Source organism: Elgaria multicarinata, chromosome 9 (assembly GCF_023053635.1).
Source record: "Elgaria multicarinata webbii isolate HBS135686 ecotype San Diego chromosome 9, rElgMul1.1.pri, whole genome shotgun sequence".
In the NCBI taxonomy this organism is placed as follows: domain Eukaryota; kingdom Metazoa; phylum Chordata; class Lepidosauria; order Squamata; family Anguidae; genus Elgaria; species Elgaria multicarinata.
This window is the reverse complement of record NC_086179.1, coordinates 52132359-52158347: the sequence shown is the minus strand read 5'-3', so window position 1 is coordinate 52158347 and position 25989 is coordinate 52132359. Positions and strand designations below refer to the sequence as shown.

The window sequence follows — 25989 nt, the reverse complement described above, 5'->3', positions numbered from 1 at the left end:
GCTCCTCTGCCCAGCCGCCGCTGCTCAGTCCAGGCGCCCAGACCAGCAGGATCTAGAGAAATGTGGCCCCTTTAAATGGGAAGCACCCGCCCCAGGCTTGCCAAGAGAGGGAGGGAAAAGAGAGCAGGGTATGTCTCTTTATTAGCATTTTGGTGCTTCTGAAACATTTCAATTCACCGTTAAAAGGACTCTTCTTAAACGGTATTAATACATGTGTGGATTGAGGAGGGTCTTGTTGGCAGCACGGCTCCAGATAACTCGGGCTGATGGAGCGCCTCTCCCGGCATGACCCTACCCAAATATACTACACTCATCATCTAAGGCCCTGTGATATCTAATATTCTTGCTAAATGATTATCAGACTTTGAAAAGATGATATCACTGGATCAAGTTCATCAATTATGTTTAATTGAATAAACTAAAAATGTAATTGGATTTTGAATAAATATTCAATTAATTGTTACTGTTTTGAATTTTATTGTTATTATCTTCCTTAGTGGGTCATTGAAAACTGCTATTCTGAATAATGATTTTTATAGTGTATGGTAGGGGACACTGGGCATGGGTTTGTGGAACCACGGGGGTGGTTACCTGAAAAAGTTTGGGAACCACTACATAGTTAATGGATCTGAGGGCCAAATTACATGCTTTAGCATTTAATGCAAATATAATTTTGATCAGAAAAATACCCTGATCTAGATTGATGCTATGATATGCAGGTGGGGAGGCTTAATCCTTCCCTTCTCTGCCAGAGTCCAATTTTTTTCAGTTGGAAGATTTTTGTCAGGACAGCAGTACAGGAGAGAAAAGATAAATTCCAGATCTGAGGGCAACATCTGTCGCTCCATTGATCACTAGGGTTGATTTGGCTGATCTGGCTGTTGTTGTTAAATTCTCTCCTCACATTCCATAGTTCCAATCTAAACTTGAGGCTCCACTGCAGCAATTACATTCATGTGAGTAACGCTTACAATAAATGCTATAGCACATTTAACCTAATGTGCACCTTGGCACTGAAAGTGGTTAGGAAACTGGGCTGTGCTTTGCAATAACTCAGATAGTCTGTGCTGATAGCTGAATATTGCCCTCTACATTACCTCCTCTACCCTCAAACTGATGAGAGTTTTTTTTGTCAACAATCAGGGGCAGAACTCACATAACTCTGACTCATGAATGGGTCTTTTCAGTCCATTAAAAACCTGCATGCAGGGGGAATAAGGAATTTAAGCATACCTTGAAATTAACCTGCCATCAAAGCGTAATTTGTTGGAAAGCATGTTTTCAGTTAACGTCGACCTAGTCTTTATTCTGTAAAAATAAATAAATCATAATACTAATTATGCAAATAAAATAAGAACATTCTGCATGCCAACTATTTCTAGAAGTAAGAATGCTCATGAATTACAAGCTAAACCAACCATGAAAGGATTGGCAAAGCAAACTGTAATTGTCAATCACTAACCAAAAAAGGAAGGAAGGTAGGTCACAGGACTATTGTAGGATGTTATGGGTGAGTTGGCTGAATCACATTCTGCTATTACAACCAGAATTCAGAGCGGCAACCAGTTCTATGTCCTATTCTGAGAAAAGAGCTCAATGAACTCATCTGAAACTTGGCAGTGTAAGCGAGGTGGGTTTGAGGACGCTCCATGACAATTTTAAGATAGAACGGGCAAGAAATTGCTTATTTATAAGAGTTTAAATTTGACAGATGCCCACCAGTATTTTGACTTGAACTGTCTGTTTCGGCACAGGTAATTAGGGTAACTCTGGTCACAAGACCAGCATGGGTTGGAGCAGGGGAAACAACTGATGCTGCTTGGTTCCCCCGCTGATCATTCAAACCTGCTCATTATCTTCCAAATAGTACTGATATCTTGAAGGCAAATATGATTCATGTTTACTATCTTAAATGGTCCAGACATAGCATTGTAGGCATAGCCTTCTCAAAACGTGATGAAATTCAATGAACAAAAAACCTTTCAGTTTAACATGTTTTGTTAAGTGCTTTCCATACTCACTCAGTTCCAAAATGGCAGGAAATTAGGGCCACACTCTTAAAAGACATGTTATTTAAGCAATATGCATATGGTATGGTACCCTATGTAGTGGTTAGCTGCAATTTTACCACTACTTTGGAGCTATCTGTGGATTGTATTGGCTGGCAGCTGGGTATTTATAATGTGAAATGGTAGCTTCAGTTGCACGATAGCTTCAGTTGCATAGACTCTACATGTATACGAATCTGGGACTAAGGTCCACTACTCTGCCAGTGACAGCCATCTACCTCCAAGATAGTGATGAAGCTGGGACTAACTACAGCATAGGATACCATATCATGTGCATATTGCCTAATAACACATCTGTTAAGGGCCTATAGCTGTGATATCCTGGTATTTTAGCACTTGAGTAAACATGGCCTCTCTAATCAATGTTAAGAACTTCCTTAATGATCCAAACCCCACATTTCAGCTCAGCATTTAAATGATTCTGGTGATTTCATTTATTTATTAAACAGTGTATATCCCATCAATCTGTTAACTTAAGCTGGTTTACAAAATAAATTGAATCCATATTATAATTAAAACAAAAATGTTATTATAAATAAATAATAAAATTAACAAAACCAATCACAGCAGTCAAACATAAATTCTATAGTCAGTAGTCTAAAAGCTTTCCTGAAAGCTACATCTTGGCTACACAAGGAGGTAGACATGTGGACCTTTTTAAGGAGGGCATTCATATTCTAGATGCTGCAATTAAAAGGCCCTGTCACAAATTCCCACCTGCCATGCATCAGACAGCAAGAGGAATGGCCAACAGGGCCTCAACTGCTGAACAAACTGTCCAGGCAAGTTCATATGGAAGTAGGTAGGCCTTAAAATATCATAGTCCTTGTAGCTAGGATTAGTACTCTGAGTTGGGCCCTGAAGCAAATTGTCAGTTAGTGCAGCTGGAATAACACTGTGGTGATATATCTAGAATGCTTTCCCCAGGACAAAAGTCTGATTACTATGTTCTGAACCAGAAGAGACTTCTGAACACTCTTCAAAAGGCAGCCCCACAAAGAGTGCATAAAAATAATCTAATCTGGATGTAACTAGGTCATGAATTACCATGGTCTGATTTCTCCAAGAAGGGACATGCTAGTGCTCCAGCTGCAACTGATGAAAATCACACCTATTCATTCACCACTGTTACTTCCAGAGGAGAAGCACAGGATCCAGAAATATTTCCAAGATATGTACCTGTTTTGCAATCCCATGTAAATAAGACTGAACATAAGAAGAAAACTGGTGGATCAAACCAAAGGCCTACCCAGGCCAGCATCTTGCATTTGCGAGTGGCTAACGTGATGCTTATGAGAAACCAACAAGCAGCAAAAACTCTCCCCTCCTACTGTTTCTCAGCAGCTGGTATTGAGAGGCAAACTGCTCTGATTCTAGAAGCAGCATATAGCCATTATGACTAGTAGCCATTTACTAGTCTTCTCCATGAATGTGCCCTATCCCATTTTAATGCTAAGTTGGTGGCCATGGTGCAATTCAGACATAAAGGGAGCTACTCTTTCTATCTTATCTGGATTAAGTTTTAGTTATTTAAAAAAATAACTGAAAGACTGAAGAATCCAAGTTCATAAATGAACATAATTTATTCTTCTGAAGGTCCTACTAAGATATTTTGTCTTAGATTTCAGTCTGGTGTACATCTACGCGTGAAGATACTGCTTCAATGTAATTTATGGAATATAACTGAGACGACTGCAGTTTCATTTTGGCTTGGAAACCATCTAATCACTGGTTCTCAATTCAGAAAAAAATGCATAGCTTCCCAGTCAATCTAGGTGTTTATAAATCTCCATCACTAAAATATCCAACTATAATATGAATTTTAAGAATTCTGAAGTTTGAAATGAAGTGTAACTAGCCAAGGAAAAAAGACACATTGGATTAGTAAGAATCAATGAATTCAAACAGAACTCTATGACTGCTTGAAAGGATCTTCTTTTTAACACTTAAAAATGTATTTCAACCTCTTCTGATAGTTAAGTTACTGTTCAAATGAGAAGTTAGTGAAACAAATCCATCAGCACTGACCTGAATTTTCAGAGGGCCTGAATAAGATCAGAATTGTTTAACATGCTTACTTTGATGTTAACGGCAATGCTTTAAAGACGAACAGTTACTATCTAACTTCTCAAAGAATGAAAAGAGGATAATTCACAAGATGTATCAGCAATTCTTACATATAAAGCAATGGGTATATAGCTGCACAAATTATGAATGCCCAGGCCTTTAGCACAGCATGATAGCATTACAGGAGGAAGATCATTTGTTTAGTTGATATCTATTACATGTAAATAGATTTAATGGTTAAAAGTTTGTGCTAAGTTGACAATACTAACAAAGCCATCTACTTAAATGCTTTATCTAAATTCATCACTTCAAAAAGGTAATAATGTTGGAAATGCTGATCTTCCAAAAAGAACAAGCATATTTATCTCCCTCAAGCCTGTCAATGGAGAAGAGACACAAAATGAAACTACTAGATGTAGTTGCCATTCTAAATAAAATTAAAGGTCATTGGCTCTCATTTACAGAGAACAAAGAAATAGAGATACAAAGATCCAGTTCGCATGATCATAGAGTGGTTAATAAGCAAACGTGGCTTCTTAGTCACCCTGCATGTGCTGGTCACAAGCCAGGAGAATTGGTGTAATTACCCTTGGCAGTGTAGCTTCCAGTGTTATACAAACCCATCCATGGTAGCCTGTTGCCATGGTTAACAAGCCATCCAGAACCCATGTACTGTTGTAGGATTTCTGAGTGGCTTGTTAACCACAGCAACAAGCCACCCTGGCCAAGTTCACAAGACACACGAAGCTGCGCTGCCAAGGGTAATTGTGTTAATCCCCTGGCATGCAACCAGCATGCTCGGCAGGGAAAACAAACCACCATGATCATGTGAACAGGCCCAGAGTCTGAAATCAACCTAACCTTCATTATGTAATAATTTTCAGGATAGGACCAGTAAAGGCAGGCTAACACAACAACATATACTTACTTTGTTTCATGCAATGTTCTTTTTCTAAAGCGGAGAGGTGCTGTTCTTAATCCTGGAAGAATAGGATCCTTCTCACAAATATCAGAATTTCCATTTTGCTCTGGATCACTTATCACAGCTCTAACCCAAAAAGTTTTTTTTAAAAAAAAAAAAACACACATGATTTTATGGAAATGGTTTTATGGAATTAAAATGTATACCCTAAATAATGATTATTCATTTATTGAAAAAATTCTAAGCTGCTTTTCATCTTAATGGATTTTAAGGTGTACACATAAAAGCACAATATAATTAAAACAATGTACAATCATCTATATATATAAAAGCCCAGAGGCTTCCTCCAAGCCACTTATGCAAATAGGAGAGAATGCAGAGGCAGTAGATTGGCCTATTGGTTGGTGATGTCACAATGACATCGCCAACCAGTAGGCCAATCCACTGCCTCTGCCTTCTCTCCTATTTGCATGTTCTCTCCTATTTGCACTTATAGGCCAATCCACTGCCTCTGCATTCTCTCCTATTTGCATGTTTAAAAAATCTGAGCTCACAGGGCCTTCTATGGAAGTTCCAAGAAAACTAACTGCCATCTACCAAGAAAAATAACTGCCATCTAGGGAAGTTCCAAGATAGAAGGCCAGAGGGCCCCTCCAAGCCACTTCTAGGTTTTGCCCTCTGGTGCCATCTAGCAACGTTTCTTGGAACTGTGGCCTTCTATGGAAGTTCCAAGTTCCGAAGAAAGATAACTGCCAGGAGCTTCTGGCCTAGCAGAGGGGCCAAAACCCACTAACCTCCTCACCAGACTGCTCCTCTACACCTGTCGTATGACGGGCTTTTTTGCTAGTCCTTTATATAATATAAGGCAACAAAACCATAAAACTACAGACAGAGGCAATATAATTCAAGATGTCTGGATAAATAAGCATGACTTGTCAAGATACCAATCAAATTTCATTAGCACTTGTTACTTGTTAACAGTTAGAAGATTGATAGCAATAGACAACTATTCACAAAATTTGAAAAAGAATAACTGATGAGTGGTTTCTTTTCACTATCTACTAATGAAATTCCATTTAGGGAGCAACACTGCCATTTAGCCCCCTTCGCGACAAGATTTGGTCACACAATCTCACCCCAGATGGCAGGATGCACTGGATCTGCATGGAGAACTGGAAGCAAGTAGACGAAGAATGACTGATAAACAAGAGGGGAGGGGGGAGAGTGAGAGCAGTCTCATTTAGCATATTCTACCTCCTCCTTGATCTCACTCATCCTTCTTGCTGCTCAGCTGACAATGCCTCACAGCTTGATTCTCCTCTGGGTTTCTTTAAAGTCATTTGCTTCCCCACACACTAAGATCAGGAGTAGCTCTAATAGTATGAGCTGATGAATGCGATCAGGAAAGGAGCATCCTGTCAGCCACTAAGAGGAAAGGAAGGTGGTTGTTCTATCCTCTTCTTCTCCATTAGGCCTCACCAAGCTTTATTTGCCATATTCCAGTTTTTTGCATGCAGAGACCATTTATCCTGCCTTCTGTTGCTGGGAGGGCTGCATATTGGTCATTACTTAATGAAAAATCAAATTATTGCAACAGAACCTACATACAAATGAGTGTGCAGGGAGAACAATCCTATGGTCCCTAGAGAGCCACCTAGGATTTTTCAGGGGCCAGAGACAGTGCTAGGACCACAGAAGGGGGACTCTGGAATCTGATTGCTCCTCCCACCCCTTCACAGCTGCTGCAGAAAGAATTGTGGCACCTGCATTACGACGACACAAAAGCAGCCTCGGAGGACTTTGAAGAGGTCTGTAAGGGGACATTCCAGTGGTTGGGGAGGGGAGGCCAGGATACAAGAAATCCTATGCCTTCCCAGACCAGCCTGACCCCTCTCTAGGTGGGCTCAGAAGGATCTCAGAGGCTTCTGTCCAAGAAGGGCACAATCCTGTGGGTTGTGTCCTTAATATAGTAACTTCAAAGCCTAATCCTATGTATATTTATTCAGCAGTGTACTACTGAATCTAATGAGACTTTTATCTGAGTAGACATGCTTATAATTAGGCTGTTTTATGTTTAGTGTTTATCAACATCTCACTTTCGTTTTTGAATTTTATAATGTAAGCCACCTTGAGCATATTGTAGAGCTGGGATACAAACTGATGAAATCAATAAATAATGAGGGTACAATCCAGCAAAAGTGAACCAGATGGGGTTGTATCCAACAGTGTCATTCTGCTAATGTAAATGATGCCGTTCTAGCAGAAGCGCAAAGGGAGAATCCATCTAAAGTTCTGTTTGTGCAACTGTTTGCACAAGCATTACAGATCTTATGTTTAAAAATTGTCTGCTAGCGTTTGTTTGCACAACAGGAAAAGGCAATGGAATTTCATTAGCACAGCAATTTCTTCCGCTCAAGATACATTGATTTTAGGCCTTTGAATTTCCATTGATTTCATGTACTTAATTCTCCTTGATGAAAACAATGGAACCTAAAAGTGTTTGGTTTTGGCTAGTTTGTGCCCTAAATAATGACCAGATTAACAGCATTAAGAATTGGCATCTCTTACTCTCAGTGGGGGAGGGGGGAATACATACATCTACATAGCAGCACTCTGTTTTGTTAATCAACATTTGAATTTATTATTTTACCTAGATAATTGATCAATCATCACTTGTTCCACTACTATTTGTTTTTTTCTCTCCGCTGCTACATCTTCCTGCAAGGCAACCATCCAACAGAAAAAAAATACAATTTAAGTAGTTCAGAAAATGTTTTTAAAAGGATTACACAGGATAAAGGTTCAGAACATGGGATCATTTAAAACCCTTAATTAACAGTGGATTTTTGTTGTAAAACTAGGACACATAAAATGTTGTACTCTAAAAAGTTTTCTCAGATTAGTCATCGCAGCTGAGTTAATGAAAAGAATTATTTTCATGAACTAGTAAGAAAAGAATAATAATATGAGTATCTGTCATATGTGCAAACTACATTTTAATAGGCAGGAAAACTGTCACCATTAGTATTGCTTCCATTTAGAGTAGCACAGGATAATAGCTTTCTGCTCAGAAATCATCAAAACAATAAGTCATATGAAACTGGAGTCCTATGCCATTGTGATAATGTTAATCTCAAGATTTCGAGTAACTAAGAGCACAATCCTAGGGGTTATGCTCCTGATAGACAGAGTTATGCTCCTGATAGACAGAGTTCAAAGTACTCTGCCTATCTTCTGCTAGCAAGAGCCAGGAAGGGAAAGGGGAGAGCAGAGGAGATTTCACCTCTGTTCCTCTATTTAAAATGTAAAAGTCGCTAGATGGGCCTCTGAGGCCTTCGAGTTGAGTAACCTTTTTGGTGGGCAGAGAGGAGACTGGAGAGGTCATAGAATATTGCTTATCTAAGTTTCTCCTCTTCAACCCTCTCACCAGCACACCCCCTTTTTTCTGTCTCTGACTTCTCTTACAAGGTAGAACTTGCAACCCCATAAGAGAAGCTTTTCACAGTGGCTGGGAAAGCGTAAGGGAAGAAAGATCCACAACTGGATCTACTCCTCCAAGCTCAGAGCTCTGTCTATGGGGATGGAGGAGATCTGCAGCATCCTATGGTTTCCCAGATGTTGCCTAGGGTCCGTAAGATCGCTTGCTCTGAAACTTTTTAAAAAATTAAATGCATACTGAAAAGTAACAGTAGTAATGAGCTAGAAAATAATTCCAATGGCAATATCATATAACATATGCACTCCATTAAAATCAGTATTATTCGTGCATTTTAACAAGAAAAACAGTATTGCATGAAGTTAAGGTTGTGATGTTAACCCCCTAAAACAAAACATCTCCTTTGCCTACTTATATTATAACACATTATAAAACATTGCCTTTGCCTATTAATATTAAATACAAAGCTATACACTGATCTTCCTAACAATGTAACATTCCCTTGAAAACTTACAGCTTCTAATTTTCTTATGCTGTGCTGAATTGAGTAGGGTTTGCTTGTGTAACACTGCTGAAGAAGGGCTTTCTCATCAAGAACCGTCAATTCATCATCTCTTTGGTTTTCATCTTCTCTTTGGTTTTCAGGCTGTAAATCCTATGTGGGAACACAACATATGATCTAGATATGACCTCTAAGACCATAAGAAGAGCCATGCTGGATCAGACTGAGGGTCCATCTAGACCAGCACTCTGCAACTGCACCCTCCTACCCATGTTCCCCAACAACTAGTGTAATACAGGCTTACAGCCTCTGATACTGAAGGTTTTACTTAGCCATCAGGATTAGTATTGTATTTATTTTTTATTTTTTATTGCATTTATATCCTGCCTTTTTTCCTCCAAGGAACCTAAGGCAGCATACATAATCTTCCTCTTCTCCATTTTATACTCACAACAACCACCCTGTGAAGTATGTTGGGCTGAGAGTCTGTGACTGGCCCAAAGTCATCCAGTGGGTTTCCATGGCCGAGTGGGGTCTAGAACCCAGGATCTCCTGACTCCCAATCCAACACTTTAGCCAATACACCACACTGCCTCTCATATTTAGTTTTTTAGATATCAGCAGTGTTTTAATGAATACTCTTTTTTAAAAAAAGAATGAAGACATTAATTGTCTCTAACGGTGGGGCAGGGGCACAATGACCAAGGTGGCAACATGAAACATTTGGGTACTGCTTTACTTAAGTATAAACATTTACCAGGAAATGATCTTGCAAAGGTGGCAGAAATCCTGAAGTGACTGGGGAGAAAAAAGAAAGGGAAGTAGGAAGTGCTGGGGAAGGAAGAGGTGGAAAAACAGAGAAGAGAGAGCTAGAGACATTAGTGCAGATGGAGACAGTTTTATCACTGAAAAAGAAGCAAAATCTTGAGCAGAGAGTGAGGAGGGAAGAGTTCGGGGACTTAGGACATCAAAGTAGAGAAAAAGAGCTTGGGAGTCCTGGAGATGGCATGGATCAGAGAGGTGAAATAGTGTTGTTTAGCCAGGTTGATAGCAGCAGAGAAGGAGCAGAGGATGACTGAACAATAGAGTAAATCAGCCATTTCTCTGTTAATTTTAGTTGTTAAATTGTTTTGTTGTTGTTGTTCTCCTCCAGTTATTCAGATGCATGAAAACATGGATTGAAAGGAGTGAGTGAGCCAGGAATGAAGAGGAGAGGGGCAAATAGGTCATTGCTAGAGTAGGGGAAATGTGTCAAGCGTTTTGGACTAGGATGCAATGAAATTGAAACCTGCAGACTCTAATGAGCAAGAAGAAACCACAGCAGAGAGAGGGGATGACAATGCTTTGCAGAAAGCCAACTGATCAATGGACTGGAGGTCATGGAAAGAAAAGGATGCAGAAGGAGGTGGGAAAGTGAACAATACTGAAGGAGATAAGATTAACTCCATAACAGAGAGGGAATTCCACACCAAAAAGATCAGAGAAAGAGCAGCCCTAGTTGAAGACAAATTCAAGAGAGTATACAAGACAGTGTATGGGGGAGTCCATCCAAAACTGGAGAATGAAGGAGGAGATTAAGGAAAGAAGACAGGAGCCGCACCAGGGTCAGAGGGATTATCAACACAAATGTTGAAATTACAAAGGAGCAAACTGGGAAAGTTGTCAGAGAGGAAGATGAGCCAGACATCAAAGTCTGAAAGGAAGTTTGAAAGGAAGACAAAGGAGGGACACAACAATATAGAGATGCAAAAGGGTATAAAGTCTAACATAGAGACTCTCAAGAAAATGAAACAGTGGAATGGGGATGGGCAGAGACTGGAAATGTCAGAATTTACAAAGAAGAAAGCCAACACAATATATTACATAGTAATAGAAATCTACCAATTAGCCAGTTTGTGCCTATATATGCTCCAAAGGGCCTACTCTCTTGGCACAATATTTTTAGAAAGAGTCAGTTAGTATAGTTTCCAGTTTCAGATTAAGTATAATTTACCTTTTTCTTAACTATTTTTCCAGGAGCTTCACTGGATTGACTGTTGGTTTTCTTTTCCGCACCTCTTTGAGAATACTGTTTATATCCCTCTTTCATTTCTGCCTCATACTGCTGATACTTCAGTTTGTATATATCTGCTGGGGCTGGCAGATTTTCTGGTACTGTCTTTTGCTCCCACAAAGTAAGCTGAAAGTGAATAATCAAGAGTGGACATAACAGCAAATTCTATTATAAAATAACATTTGTATTTAGGGGGGAAAGTTAAGATTTAGTGACATCAGATGCTCTAGTAGGAATTTTAAAACAAATGTTTGGTTTTGATAATATTGCAAAAATATATTGATGCAATTATCAAATAGAAGTTGAAATATCTGTCAATAGCACAGTCCATTATCGCACCAATTAACAGGTAGGTGAAACTGACAAGGATTTCTACAAAATCTCATAAGAATATCTTGAACGTAGCATTTCCACATTTCAACTGCAAATCAGAAATAGTAAATACGAAAATGTAAACTGGCAAACTTTTTCTAACTCTAGATATATATATATATTTTCAGAGTTTGGATGCTTTGTTTTCTATTATTGGGCAGTAGTAGAAATATTTAGGATTTCATTATCTCTCACTACAAAAAAGGCTCATTTTGGTATACAAAAACACATGAAACATTTCGTTTTGTGAAATTTCTTCAACTACTTTACCTCGGTTTTCTTCAGACTAGGTTTTCTTGCTGACTGGACAATAGAAAGAGAAGGGACATCATTTTAATTCTCTCTTTTAAAAAAGATCTGATTTAACACATTAGCATAATGCAAAAATAAATAATTTCAGAGATGACAACTAGGGGAAATGAGACAAGTTATTGAACTCAGCAGGGCTTACTTCCAGGTAAGCACTAGTGTCATAACTAGACTAAACATGTGTAGAAGAGGAACAACTTGACCATTTGGATTGTGGTCATTCAGCTGAAGAATGTTCCACTGAAGAAATGGGACTTTCATATAACAGCTGCTATCCACAACCATATTCATGACAGATTCAATGGGCCCATTCAGACATAACTACAGCGAATCATGGGTTAATTAAGAACTAACGGTAGGTTAACTTTGGGTGGTTTAACCCACAAATCTTCCATAGCATCCAGGTTAGTACATCATAAAGCAACCTACAATCGGGCTGATCAGAGGCTGAATATTCAAAGCAGCAGCAGCAGCACATACACATCACACAAACTGGCAAATTGTGAGTGAATTATGCCACCATTATGTGCAAACTGGGTGAATTCTGTTTATGGCTGATGGGGTGCCATGAGTGAATAGGACTCTTCCCCTCTATAAATGGGTACAGGGATGCTATACTGTGAGTTGGGCTACATCAAGATCAGTGTGTTTAGGATGGAGGACCACGTAGAATAGCGCAAAAGATTGTAATATATAAAATATATTATACTTTATTTAGAAATCAACTCTTGAATACTTTTTCAGCGCATTTTATATGTTAGAAAATATTTCAGTTATTTGAACAAATATGGACAACTACCAAAATATGCTTATTTTTATATATAAATGTTTAGGCCACCCTCTCAAGGTGGCTTATAATTCTTTCCAATTAAACAAATTATGGCATGGCAATGAAGAAAATACTTTTAAATGTTTGTAATGTGCTATCAATATCCTAAAAGTAAATAGTATCCTTATTATTTATTTATTTATTTATTACATTTCTATACCGCCCAATAGCCGGAGCTCTCTGGGCGGTTCACAAAAATTAAAAACATTCAAAGTATAAAACAGTATAAAACCATAATATAAAATATAATATAATGTTGGACAACAGCAAGCTAATAACTAATTTGGGAGGGAGTATTTTTCCATCTACATACAAAATTCAGATATTGGTTTCCAGATAAAATATGCTTGAAAATATCTCAAATAACAAATCAATTTACCTGATGAATATTAATATTATGATGCTGTGCATAAGGACTTTGTAATGGAGTACCCCAGCTAATAGTTGAAGATGAATATAGAGGACCAACATGAGGATGACCAATGCTGTACGGTATGTAGGTATCTCCATCCTAAAATAAAAAAGAACAATTCTGACCATTTTGTGTCTGGCTGCTATGCTTTGTTAAGCTATTACAGACTATTAGTTGCCTAAGAATACAGAAAAGTTCAGAATATTCAGATACTGAAAATAGAAGCACCACAAAGAGCTAATACAGATAAACAACCCAAAGATAAGTTCTTTCATTCTAGGTTAGCTAGTAATCTGTATCATTTTTGTTGTGGCAAAAATGTTACCAATACTTCAGGTACATATATGTGATCTGATATATGGTCAAATGGGCATTGGTAACTACTCTAAGGGTATCCTAAAATTAGACATACAGAGAGAGAGAGAGAGAGAGAGAGAGAGAGAGAGAGAGAGAGAGAGAGAGAGAGATCTTGTATTAGCTTTTCCTTGAGCTTTTCCAAGGAAAACGCAATCCCTATTCCCTTGTCCCCATGTAAAAAAAAAAATGAAGCACATCTATCATTCTGCTTGATCCCAGGGCGAGGAAGAGCTGCAGACGAGAATTCTCAGATGCAGTCCACGCATGCAATAATTCCCAGCTTTGTACATGTATGCATGGTTCCTTGCAGGGGGCTGCAGCGGGGAGGGGGGCAATATCACATCTGCACCAAGGCTCATAAACCCTCTGGGTGACCCTGCAAAGTTTACCACAATGGTGAGGGGAGGAAGGAACTATTTATACTAAGATCAGCCCTGTCAGTCAGTGGAAAAGCTGCATTGGATTTTACTCCATTATTTTAATATCCTCTCCAAGGGAAATCAAGGCCTCACTTACCCTTTATGTTCCTTCACGTTTATATTCCCCATTTAGCCAACTTTGTTAACACTATCAGAATCAAAATATACAAAACCCACACCCTCATATCTGTCTACTAGAATATGTGATAAAAAAGGAATTTAAAACATATGGGTTTTCACATGTAAATGTATTAGCACAGCTATATAAAAATCATATTAAAATACAAAACGAAAAAGAAAAACCCAAGAATAAAAAAAGGAAAAGGGGGGGGAACCTGGCTGGGATCCTAACCTGTTAACAGAACAGTGCTTTTGCAGCTGCCTTCTCCCGCTGCAGCACTTCCCTCTTTTTAGCTCCCTACCTTTCCAAAAAATCTGTTGGGAGGATCCGGTCAAATAGAATGAGATATGGCACTAGGAACTGCAGCAGGAAAGAGGAATCACTGAAAATAGGTGAACCACCACCCCTGTGAGAATGGAAGTGTTGCTGGGCAGGCAAAGATACCTTTGGAACCAAGTTATTATGTCCAATTTCATAGAAATCGTAAGTTCATTTAGAGATTGCTCTTAAACTAAATAGTCTAGCTCAAATACTTAATAAATGGGCCCCATTGTCTCTGAAGACTGTCACTTGAATTAATCTTGCCAATCTCAGAGGTAGTTAAAGTAAGTCAATTTATGAATTAGCATAGTTATTGCAGTCCTTATGTTTTTTATGAATCCAGATTTCCATTGTTGGTCATTCATCTTTTTTCCAGAATTTACCAGACTTAGTCAAAGTTACTATATACATTTGCTACCAGATATCTATGTTCATGTTGAACATCGGATTTCACATACCCTGACAATATAATCGCAAGAAAAAATTCATATATATACATATTAATAACATATACATATAATATTCATACATATTAATAACAAGGGTTAAATACGTAGCTGTTTATCAAGTGATTGTTTAAGGACAGAAAAATATGTATATTTTTGTAGCTCCCAGTTAGTATTAGGGTAATCCTAATACTAACTGGGAGCTACAAAAATATACATATTTTTCTGTCAAACAATCACTTGATAAACAGCTACATATTTAACCCTTGTTATTAACTGCCTGGAAGAATATTCCCATGGATTCAGAAGAATTTGTGAGACAGGATGACAGGGGAGAGATAATTAGGGCAAGCCAATCACATTGCAGCATGAGAACTGGGTTTTATTCTTATTTTCCTCCCAGTGTTTCAGTTCCAGCAATTGCCACATCTGCGTGCTTATTAATAATTTTTGAGATAAAAATAAATACCTCATCCTCTGAATCTCCCAATTTTCCCAAATCAAGGCATGGAACTCTGTTTTTAAAAAAAGAAGTAACAAATCAGGAAATGTAGCAAGATTGCAAAACCTATTTTTCAGGCACTACCAGAGCTTTCCCTTTGACACAGATTCACTACTTTTCAAAATGACCTAATCCTGAACAAAAAAAGTTCCTATCAACCTGCTTTTGCTTCTGGAAGCAGAGATGAAAGGGAAGACATTTGAGACTATTTTCATCCCCATTTGCAAAGGACAATGGAAGCTCTTTGAGGGATCTGGAAGGCAATTTTTTGTTTCAGCCTCTGAATGTTTGAGCCAGTGCAGATTAAGATCTGGTTTGCACATAATGACAAACTTTCTTGGCAGGGTGTGTGGAATGTAATTTAAATGGGCAGTGTGCAGAGAGAGTAATCCCCATACACCTTCCTCCCCTTTTAAAGCATGTGCCTGCCCCTGCCCATCTTATTGGCACTGGGAAAAGTTGTTCTCAGTAACAATTGACTGGGTGCATGGGGAGAGGCACGCTGATATCTCAACATGCAGGAATTTCTCCATCCCCACAAACCTCCTCTTCCCCACATGCTGATGGGGGTGTTGACAAGTGTGTGTGTGTGTGTGTGTGTGTGTGTTTTCCCCATGTATCTGTCTGTGAGCATGTGCATATGCACCTCTTGACCCACCAGCCATTGCTGCCCATGGGGCAAAAAGGTTGGACACCCCGATTTACATTGTCACGATATATCATTGCATTTCATCTCTGAATCACTGATGGATTGGAGACTAAAGGTAATAAATGTTAGATTTAATGAGAGAAATTTAAAAAAAATTATAGAGCAAAAATGGAAATATACTCTCAAATTGGATCTAATGGAATGCAGCATTTAAATATTTTTTAAAATAATTTTAAAATCTCACAGTGGTATTACATAACAAGTTTTTTTAAACATACAAGAAATAGAAGCTGGAAATATAAAATAACCAAACAAAAACCCTGATATTCTGCACATTTGGTGGAAACATAAGGCTATAAAGCCATTTTGGAAAGCAATCATAGAAGTAATATGAGAATTTCAGCAGATAAATGGTTTTCCCTTCAAGAACTATTTTACTGAACAATATGTAGTTATAGGTTAAAGACCAGAATAGTGGTATGACTGGTTATATGCTAACAGCAGTGAAAATAATATTTGCAAAACTTGTGGGGGGAGAACCCACTTTATTCTAACAACAGAACATTGGTTTCAAAAAATCTGGCACCCAGTTCTTATTATGAGCAAACTTAAACCAATTGCTTTTACTTAAAGACAGTTCGGAAGCTGCAGCTCATGCAAAATGCAGCAGACAGATTGATTTCGGGAACCAGAAGGTTTGACCATATAACACCTGCTCTGGTCCGCTTGCACTGGCTGCTTGTATGTTTCCGAGCCCAATTCAAGGTGCTGGTTTTGACCTATAAAGCCTTACACGGCTTGGGACCACAATACCTGATAGAATGCCTCTCCCGACATGAATATACCCGGTCACTACGTTCAACATCTAAGGTCCTCCTCCGGGTGCCTACTCCGAGAGAGGCTCGGAGTGTGGCAACAAGGGACAGGGCCTTTTCGGTGGTGGCCCCCAGACTATGGAATGATCTCCCTGATGAGGCTCACCTGGCACCAACACTGCTATCTTTCCGGCGCCAGGTTAAGACTTTCCTCTTTGCCCAGGCATATGGCGGTACATCTTAATCACCCACGTTTAGTTTTTTTTAACGGTTTTTAATGCTTTATGTGTGTATGTTCTGTGTTTTAGAATTTTAAATTTTGTATACTCGTTTTTATCTTAATTTTAGAATTTCTGTAAACCGCCCAGGGAGCCCTGGCTATGGGAGCAGTATATAAGTGCAATAAATAAATAAATAAATAAATAAAACAGGCAGGAAAAATGCTTAGCAACCATTTATAGACAAATGGAGGTATTTTCTGGATTACTGGAAATACACTTATTGAAATAATAGTATGAAGCAACAAATATAAGGCAATAGATATAAAAGTAATTATATTTTGGGGGATGGAGATCTTAGTCTTTTCATTTTTCATGTCTATGGCTTATAGGTTCAAAACCATTTTTTAATGAAAACAATTATTGATCTTTTTTTCTTTTCTTTTCTTTTTTTTTTTACCTTTTGGACCTGTACAATATATTTTAAATCCTTGTATGTCTCTACCATAATTTTATCTTTAAAAAAACGTAAACACAGACTTACTCTGCTGGTCGAGGACCATGACTTGATGTTGTATGTGGCCTGCAGCCCTAGAAAAGACCAAATAACCACTTTTTATTTGAGGTTTTTCTATATTTATCAAATTCTGAATCATAAATAAGGATCACAAACCTTTTAAGTAAGAATCAGCTGGAGTCAAAATGTCTCTAGACAGCAGACATAAAATGGGGATATCAAACTTATGGTATTCATTCATTTATTGCATTTCTATACCACCCAATAGCCGAAGCTACTGGCAAATAACAAAGTAATATCTTGAGAAAAGTGGTGGGTTTCAATGAAAGAAATTAATTCAGAGGGAGAAACTAGGATTTTTTAAGAGTCTGTATATTTTATGGCACTTTATGGAGATAATAAATGTCTCTCTAATTAGTGATACGGTGGGGTCCTTTTCAAATACACAAGTATAGAATAGACTGATGAATCTGAAATTATGTGGTAATGAGGAATTCTTCTGAAAGGTGGGGACCATAGCAATGAGAGATTATATGGCGCTTTATATCATAAGGAAATGGGATCCCATAACTGAACTTCGCCTACAGCCTAAACCCAATTCTTGTCTTTCCATATGACAGGGATGGGGGATCTTTTTTCTGTCAAGGGCTTGATAACTTTGGGAATAATTTGTTGGGAGCCACATGCTGACAGTTGACAGGCCAATACCAATAGGGAGCAGGGCTACCCCCTATTCCCCACTACTCACTGGAGTACCAGAGGAGGGACAGACTACTTTTGCCAAAGGTTTGAACTGACTGCTTGTAGAAAGCTTTTTAAATTAGGGTGGGAACCACAAGTTGCCCAGCCCTGCATAATTCTTTTATGTTTCACTTGACCTGTAATTCAATAATGTGCAATATCCTACTGTGCCTCTGTAATCTTGGGACCCATTGCTCTCACAACAAGGCTTTGGCACTTCTAAAAATAAACAAAACGAGTGGAAATGGTAATTTCTAGAAAAGGACCGGTCAGTGGATCTTACAAAAGGGAGCTCCACTGTGACCTATCCTGAACTGGAAATAAAGGTGTTGGCTCCTTTCTGGAGGTTTCTTTAGAAGCACCAAAGTCCTGTTGTGCAAGCAGTGTGTCCCGTGAGCGCAATGTAACCAGTGGAGGCAGAGCACCACGTTGGATATAGCATGGTGTACCACTCTAAAAGAAGGCTGAAACAGTCGTGCATCTACTTTTATTGAAATTTCATTCAGTGTCTCCTACTACTGAAGATGAGCATCCATTCTTTGTAGTATGGAAATTAAATTTCCTGAACTATCAGGCATGTACTAATTGAAATGAAGATAGTATTTCTGTCATCTACTGATAAGTTATTACCTTGTTTTTATGTAATAATGGATTCACATACATTTTCTATTCACAAGATCGTGTAACAATTTCAGATTTTGATGTCTTTGGCAATTCATCTTATGTATATATTCACATTCTTGGAGTGGTTCAGTCCTGGGCACAATTATCTGAACTATGGGTATCTGTTACATTAATTTATGCCACTTTAAAATGAATTTATTTACATTTTTAAATGTATTAATCTTTAAACATACTTGAGCAAGTTTATTTTTTCTTGATGACAGAGGCCTTCTTGGAGATGCAGCGACTCCTTTAACCTCCAAATCCATTTGAATTGTTGTCAGCTTAACAATGAACTATAAAACAAACGCAAAAGGAGAGAGTGCTTTAAGTAGGATTTTCCTCAAGAATTAGTATGCTTCGCCCTGAATTGAAGTTTGGTCCAAAATCATTCAGTTATTACATGTTTCAATTTATTGCTTAAACTGATAGTACCTATCAGCAATAATAAATTTCATTTTTTAATCTCCACCAGAAGAACCTTGCTATAATGTTTCAAAAACGAGCCTTGCATACTGTTGCCGCTGAAGACCAGATTGTCTAAATACATAAACATTAATAATTATATTGTGAAGTGCTTTTCGGCAAAGTCTGATTCACAACAAATCAATGAATTCAGGGATACATGATGCTGGGGACATTTAAATACTTAGGTCACAGAGGCCTAAACAGTTAAATAATAAATACTACTTTGGTTTTAGAATAGCCAAACTGCAGTTTCTAAGCATATAAGAAGATAGTGGGTTGTAAAGAAGCTTTCAGATAGGACAGAATAGACTGCATTCCAAAATTTGGGAGCATGCTCAACCAAAGGGCTAGCATGGGCAGCAAAGTCCTCCAGAGGGTTGTATTGTGAAATAGAAGTAATTGCCAACTTTCTCCAAGGCTTCACATCAGAATCAGCATCCTCAGCAGGAAGAGCTCTCCTCTAGCGAGAGTGGTTTTACTATGCCTGGTGAAACTGTTATAATCCCACCTGAACTCACACAATGTAATAGGTAGTAATATATTAACTAAATCACAGTAACTGAAAGAGAGCAGAGCTGTTTTTACAGTGTTACTGAAAATAAATGGCCTGTGGCTTCTCACACTCCCAAAATACATCCCGGTACATCATTCTAAAGGGATAGACGCTCAAATAAATGGCATATATACAGTTGGACATACTAGGCTTTACTTTTCAGTAAACACGCTTAGCTTAGGTCTGTGCTAAGATCATATGCTTGATCTTAGCACAGAAGCCTTGTTGATGGTATCAGTCAGGCCTGCTCAACCCCAAAAAATTCCCCAACCAAACCATACCAACAGTCTACTGGCCTGGGAAGCCACAGCCAACCGCGGCTTGGCAACACAGTAACCACACCTGCGATCTTCACACGTCACGATGTGCGCAGGCCTCTCCTATACCCGTGTACCGAAAAAGGTGTATGAAGGAAATGCGTTCTGTGCAAGTTCAGAGAGACTGGGGTTGCGTCCAACGGACTACATCTAACGTCAGTCTAACTTCGTCCCCATGCATGCCAATGGGTCTACGCTAAGTAGGACTATCATTGGACACGACGCAATCTTCCCTTCTCCTTGCTCCCGCTCCCCCGACGTGGTTTCCTAAGTAACATTATCAACACTCGGAGCAGGACCCACCGTTGCAGCTTCTGAAACAAGAGCGTGGAAGAGGGCAGGACGGAGTGACTGTCCACGCCTAAGTTCCTCTTTCCTCTAAGGTGAAGAAGAGTTCCTTCCTTCAGCAGTTCTCGGCCCACGCCTCGCTCCCCTCTGTGGGCGCGCTCCCGTAGTTGCCTTGGTTTCTGGCAAACAAGCCGAAACACTCCGCCGCTCCCCCCCCCCAACCGCTGCCCTGCTTTTAATATTAAAAAGCAAACGGGAAGCGCCCCCCTCCCCGCGTGCAAGAGCACCTCTCAAAAAAACACAAAAAACCCTCCCTCACCTTCGTCAGCCCTCCTTCCTACACCCGCGGCGGCACTTCCTCCTCCTAGTTCGGCCTGGGCGCCCTCCGCCCCAATCGCGTAAGGGAGGGAGCTTGATGCGCGCTCCCCGTGCCTGCTACTCGCTTTTCCCGACTTCCTGGCCAGTTGGTTTGTTTTTTATTTAATTCCGAGCCGGGATCGCCAATACATGTTGCCTCCACCGAGTGGTCCTTATTCCCAAGGATTGCAGCCCTAACTAATGAGGATATAGTCATGGACTTAAAATGAAAAAAATATATACTGGGTAGCCCAAAAGATGCCAGACTTAAAGCAGCATAAACCAGAGGCTTTGCAGTAATGTAATGCCTCAGCCAATCCCCTATAGCTTGGACTAACCTGATACCCTCCAGATGTGTTGGACTACAACTCCCATCAGCACCACCAATCTGGCTGGGGTGAATGGAAATTGTAATCCAACACATCTGGAGAGCAGATTGGAGAAGACTGGCTTCAAGTCTCTCAAGCATCTAAAAGATTAGTAGGTTGACCTAAGTTGTTCGTCATCAGTTTTCCACAACCCCATAGTCACCTCTGCATATCCTATTCTCCATCCTGTCTTCATGGTTTATATCTGCTTTGGGAGAATGAGAATTTCACTGGCACTTTCTGCCTCCTTAGGGAGGATGTGGCATTATAGGCCTGTGAGCCTTAACTCCCAATTTCTCTGCTTTTGGGAATTTGGTTGAAAACTGTAGAGCCTTTAACATTGTTTTGTAAACTGTAGTTTTTTTGTTTATTGATATTATGATTGAAGAAACACTCCCGTGTTTCCCTGTAATAAACGGGGAGGGATGCTACTACTTGAAAATTCAAGGTTTTATATTACTTAAGTCCCTTTTATTTCAATGGGAATACAAAATAGGACTAACATTAGATACAACCCTATAACTATGACCACACTATTGAAACTTTCCCACCTAATATTGCACAGCAAAAGCAAATGATCGCTGTGCTCTTTGCAATTAATTGTTCTCAAATTATGGGCTATTTGAACTATTACTGTTTTAGGGAAGCTGACTACCACCTATTGATTTCATGGTACAGCTGCTTTTCTACTGTAAAAATGACAGTTAAGCTCTATTTTATATACTATCATGTTACCCTATTGGTCAGCTTTGTTCTAATTCAATAAGTCCCAAGTGTTTTAAGCCTTGAATAGTATTTATGATTGGACTGTAGGGTGGGTTCGCACAAATCCCAACCACTTGTCCCTTGAAGAACAGCAGACTGCAGAATAGCAGAAGCTAGACCCGCCACCCCCCCTTCCTCACCAAGCCTGTGCAGCAATTATGCTAACAAAAAAAGCCCCCATTTGTGTAAAGCTTGCTATTTACCAGTCCCAAACCCCAATTTAAATGGAGCAGATGTTTGTTTTCCTTAGACCTATTTAGACATGCAGATTGGAAATAAAAATGCATAAGGTATTTTATACTACACGAGCCCTCTCACTTGAGATACTGCTTTTTCTCCTCTTATAAAGTGTTGTCTACTGTGCTTCACAACTGATTTAAGAATTTACTCTCAAGTAGTTAACACCAGTTTACTGGATTCTATGGTTTCAAGACATCCAGCTAGCAGTTTGTTTGCCACAGTACTCCAAGGCAATGCTGACCTCCCAATACATATTGTATCATCATTTACATTTGTATACTGCCCCATAGCCAAAGCTCTCTGGGCGGTTTACATAGGATAAAAGCATTTAAAAACAATATACAAAAATTGTGCAATACCATATTCCTTTAACACCTCAGGCCATAAGATGACAAGAGACAGAGAATCAAAAGTAGGACATATAGATATACACCCCAGCACTATGATTCTAGTAAGATCTTTTAGTGGTGGCTACTCTCAGAAGGTCGCATCAAATATGAATCATGTGCTGTGCTAGTAAGTTACCTTCATTAGCCTTTGTGATCAGCCAAAACATTATCACAGCAAAGTGGAAACCAGCTTGACCTCATTCACTGGCCAGAGGAGCAGCTGCTCCACTACTTGCTTTCCTCATCTCCCTATTCCTTTTGTATTGTGTTTATTAGATTGTGAGCCTGTGAGGCCATTTTAGACTGTTTTAACTGCTTTCCCAGTGTTACTTAATAATAAAACAATTAAATGACAGCTTTTATCCCATGAGAACATTATTCTCTCATGCATTTCACTCACTCACTCACACACACATTTATTACCCTCACCTCTTCCTTCCCTCTCCTGCAGTCCTCCTCACTGTTGAAACTGAGGTTGTAAACTTTTTAAAGCAAGGTAATGTTTCTCTTAAAATTCTCATAATGAATCCACCAATCATAACATACTCAGTATCAAATCATGAAGATCACAGCAGGGCATTGGGTAGTATCCAATGTTAGTCCTACATGGGACTGAGGTGAGTCATGACTCACTTAAGTCCCACTTATTTCAATGGATCTACTCTATGTAGGATTAACACTGGATACAACACAGAGGCCTTTTCTACACCTAAGGTTTATCCCAGGAAAACGGAGGGATTGTCCCTGCCTGCTCCCAGGATCCCCTGCGTGGCATTTGGATGCACAGGAACGAACCCAGGACGATCCTGGGATATAGGGCTGGTGTAGACATGCCCAGAGAAGCCTCAACTGAAGTGCAAACAAAAACAATACATATTTTTTTTTCTTATCTGAAGTGAATTCGAACAGGTTTGCATTTCTGTGAATCTGACCTGCAGATTCTGCAAGCCTTGCTTTTTTGGGGTCATACAAACTTTTTTAAAAAAAGCTTTTGGGGAGGACTTGCGTAATTTTGCATTAGTATTAGTGTGCACTTCTGAGTGCAGCCTTGCACTAGTGGAACAAAATTCTTGTACATTTGTAAAAAAAATCCGATTCTGTCAATGAGTGGATGAGGAAAGATACCTGACAATCCGCAAACACAGAATGGATTTTAAAGAATCCATACACCCCTAGTGCACGCTATAATCATGATCTGATATCATCAAGAGCACACTTACAGAGGCTAGTTGAAAACTTGGCGATCATGTCCTCCGTATAAGCTCTTATCATTCATCTAAACAACTTACTAACCTAAAAACCAAAGGATCAACAATTGGGGCACAATCTTCTCTGGATAGTCCATAGCCTTTGGGCTCAGAGGCTTGTATCAAATGCAAGGTGGAAGGACAATGGAGGTGATCTTCACCACCATGCTCCAGCCATTCTGGATTTCTGCTAGATGGGAGATTTTGCCAATCTTGCAGCAGCGCCTCAAAGGGGGATAAGTGGAGGCTGGGGCAGCCATAGGAAAAAGTCTATTGCAGCCACCCTCTTCTCACCAAGGAACACGCCTTGCCCTGTGATCAATAGCCCTGTGATTAATCTAACACCTGTGCCCATCTCCACACTCTTGTTTTCTGAGTGCAGAGAGGTAGCCACTGCCATTCTATAGATGCTGGCTAAGAAGGGGCCATAGAGCGCAATTTCCTGTCTCCGAAGTCAGAGCCCTGTCTCCAACCTTGGAACCAGGAAACTGAATAATCCTATGCCCCCCCAGATGCTGTGTAGGGGCTATAAGATTGCTAACCCCATAGATGTCAATTCGCTAGCCTTTCATCCAGCCAGTTTTTCAACACTTCTACTGTTTTATAAAATTTTGATACATTTTATTTATCTGAGTTTTATTAACCTGTAAGTAATCTTCTCCACATGAACCATATAAACCATTCTGTTTTCTTGCTTTGTTCCAAAACAAAGCAAGAAAACAGAACTACATTGAAAGTGCACTGAGAGTCAATACCCAAAGACACTGATGCATCTTGATTCAGAATACAGCTTGGAATTTATTCTAAGTCATTTCTGCAGGAAGATGCATCACAAAAAAGTACTACAGATGTTTGCCATCAAAGATGCTCACAACATATTCTTTTGCCATTTCCCAACTTTAATAATTGTAAAAATATGATAAACCTTGATAGTGAAACACCATATAGGACGCTCAGTGTAATATTTACATAGTGTGATACATACGTAATTTCAAACAGAATAAATAGAAAAGTTACATAAATATCTTGTCTTCAAAGCTTATTGCAGTAAATGTGAAACCTGTTTCAGAATAATTTAAAAATGCATTATTCATCACAATTTGCTGAGCATATCTATTTCATTCATTTCTAATACGTCTTCTTAATCCAATCCCTGGTTTTGCTGTATCTTGATTACTTACTCCAGCAATTTCCATCTTCTTGAGCTCTTCCATTGGACTAAGTATGAACTCGTGACCACAGAGTTTATGCTCCTCTTCACCGTGTTAAACAATTTTGTCAAAGAGCACTTCATGGCCAGAGTTTTCATCACCCCCCTCATTCATTCCTGCCTCAGGATGTTCACTGAATGACTGTATAAGGTCTTCAAGCTTTTCTTGGCATGTATGGTTAACGTCTTAATTTGCAAAACAGAAAATGAAAATTTCCAGTTACAATTAGGTCCAATGTCTTTACAGTAATTAAAATAGAGCTACTGTCAAATAATTAAAAACAAATAAGACTTTTTATGTATGGCAGAACAAAATTTCCAGTTCTCTGACTTGTCTATTAAATCATAAACCAGGTTTCTTTGGTTCTGAAGCAGCAAACGCACTTATGGCTCATACACAATGATTTAAGCGAGCAAGAAAAGAAGAAGTTTGCCCACTCACTCATTTCAATGAATCAAGCCAACTTGTATACACAAAGGAATGAGCTTGCAGGGCATCTTCCTCTATTAAAATGAATAAGGGCCACCACATAAGGAAGAGATCTGTGTGCGGTGAGAAGATTAGTTTTCTAATTAGAAGACATGCTGTGCCATCATACAACTGCTTACAATGAGGATACTACACCCACACCGGTGAGATGTCAAGATGTCATACAAATCCGTTGAGGCCAGCAAAATCATGTACTTTAGAATCAGACAACTAAGTAGCAGGTTTTATACTAGGTTTTAACAAATGACAGTTTAACATCCTCGGCATCACCACGAAAACGCAGAGCACCAGCACGACGGAGACCAGCGCCTGGCGCATCGAGGACAACACCATGGCGGCGAGCAGAAATGGTGGCGGCGGCGGCGCTTCGATCTGCTCGCTTCGCTGTCGCCCCCCTGCAGATGCTCGAGAGAGGAAGGCGCCGCGGCGAGAAGGAAGTAGAGCGGCGGCCAAGCAAAGCATAGAAACCGCGAAGGCAGTTCCTGCGCTGCCGCTCCTTCCGCTTTCCCTCGCTGGCTCCCCCTGGTGGGCTCCGAGGGCCGCGGACGGCGTGGCGG

General features: G+C 39.4%; 1 protein-coding gene across 3 annotated transcripts in view; it reads right to left on the bottom strand.

Moving 5' to 3' along the window:
• The window catches only part of CAPS2 (calcyphosine 2), a 37244-nt gene extending 16498 nt beyond the window's left edge, over positions 1 to 20746 (bottom strand). The window contains exons 1-11 of one of the 3 annotated variants that reach the window (XM_063134721.1): positions 20686 to 20746; positions 18935 to 19036; positions 17364 to 17410; positions 15105 to 15150; positions 12939 to 13070; positions 11692 to 11724; positions 10990 to 11175; positions 9009 to 9149; positions 7709 to 7776; positions 5065 to 5184; positions 1234 to 1308 (exon numbers count right to left, since the gene is read on the bottom strand). In XM_063134721.1, the coding sequence (XP_062990791.1) occupies positions 1234 to 1308; positions 5065 to 5184; positions 7709 to 7776; positions 9009 to 9149; positions 10990 to 11175; positions 11692 to 11724; positions 12939 to 13070; positions 15105 to 15150; positions 17364 to 17410; positions 18935 to 19009 (923 nt within the window). In that variant the 5' untranslated portion in view covers positions 19010 to 19036; positions 20686 to 20746. Of the gene's footprint in view, positions 1 to 1233; positions 1309 to 5064; positions 5185 to 7708; positions 7777 to 9008; positions 9150 to 10989; positions 11176 to 11691; positions 11725 to 12938; positions 13071 to 15104; positions 15151 to 17363; positions 17411 to 18934; positions 19074 to 20685 lie in introns of those variants that run through there. The other 2 variants (XM_063134722.1, XM_063134723.1) reach the window with 2 other exon arrangements.
• Between the last annotated feature and the right edge of the window lie 5243 nt (positions 20747 to 25989).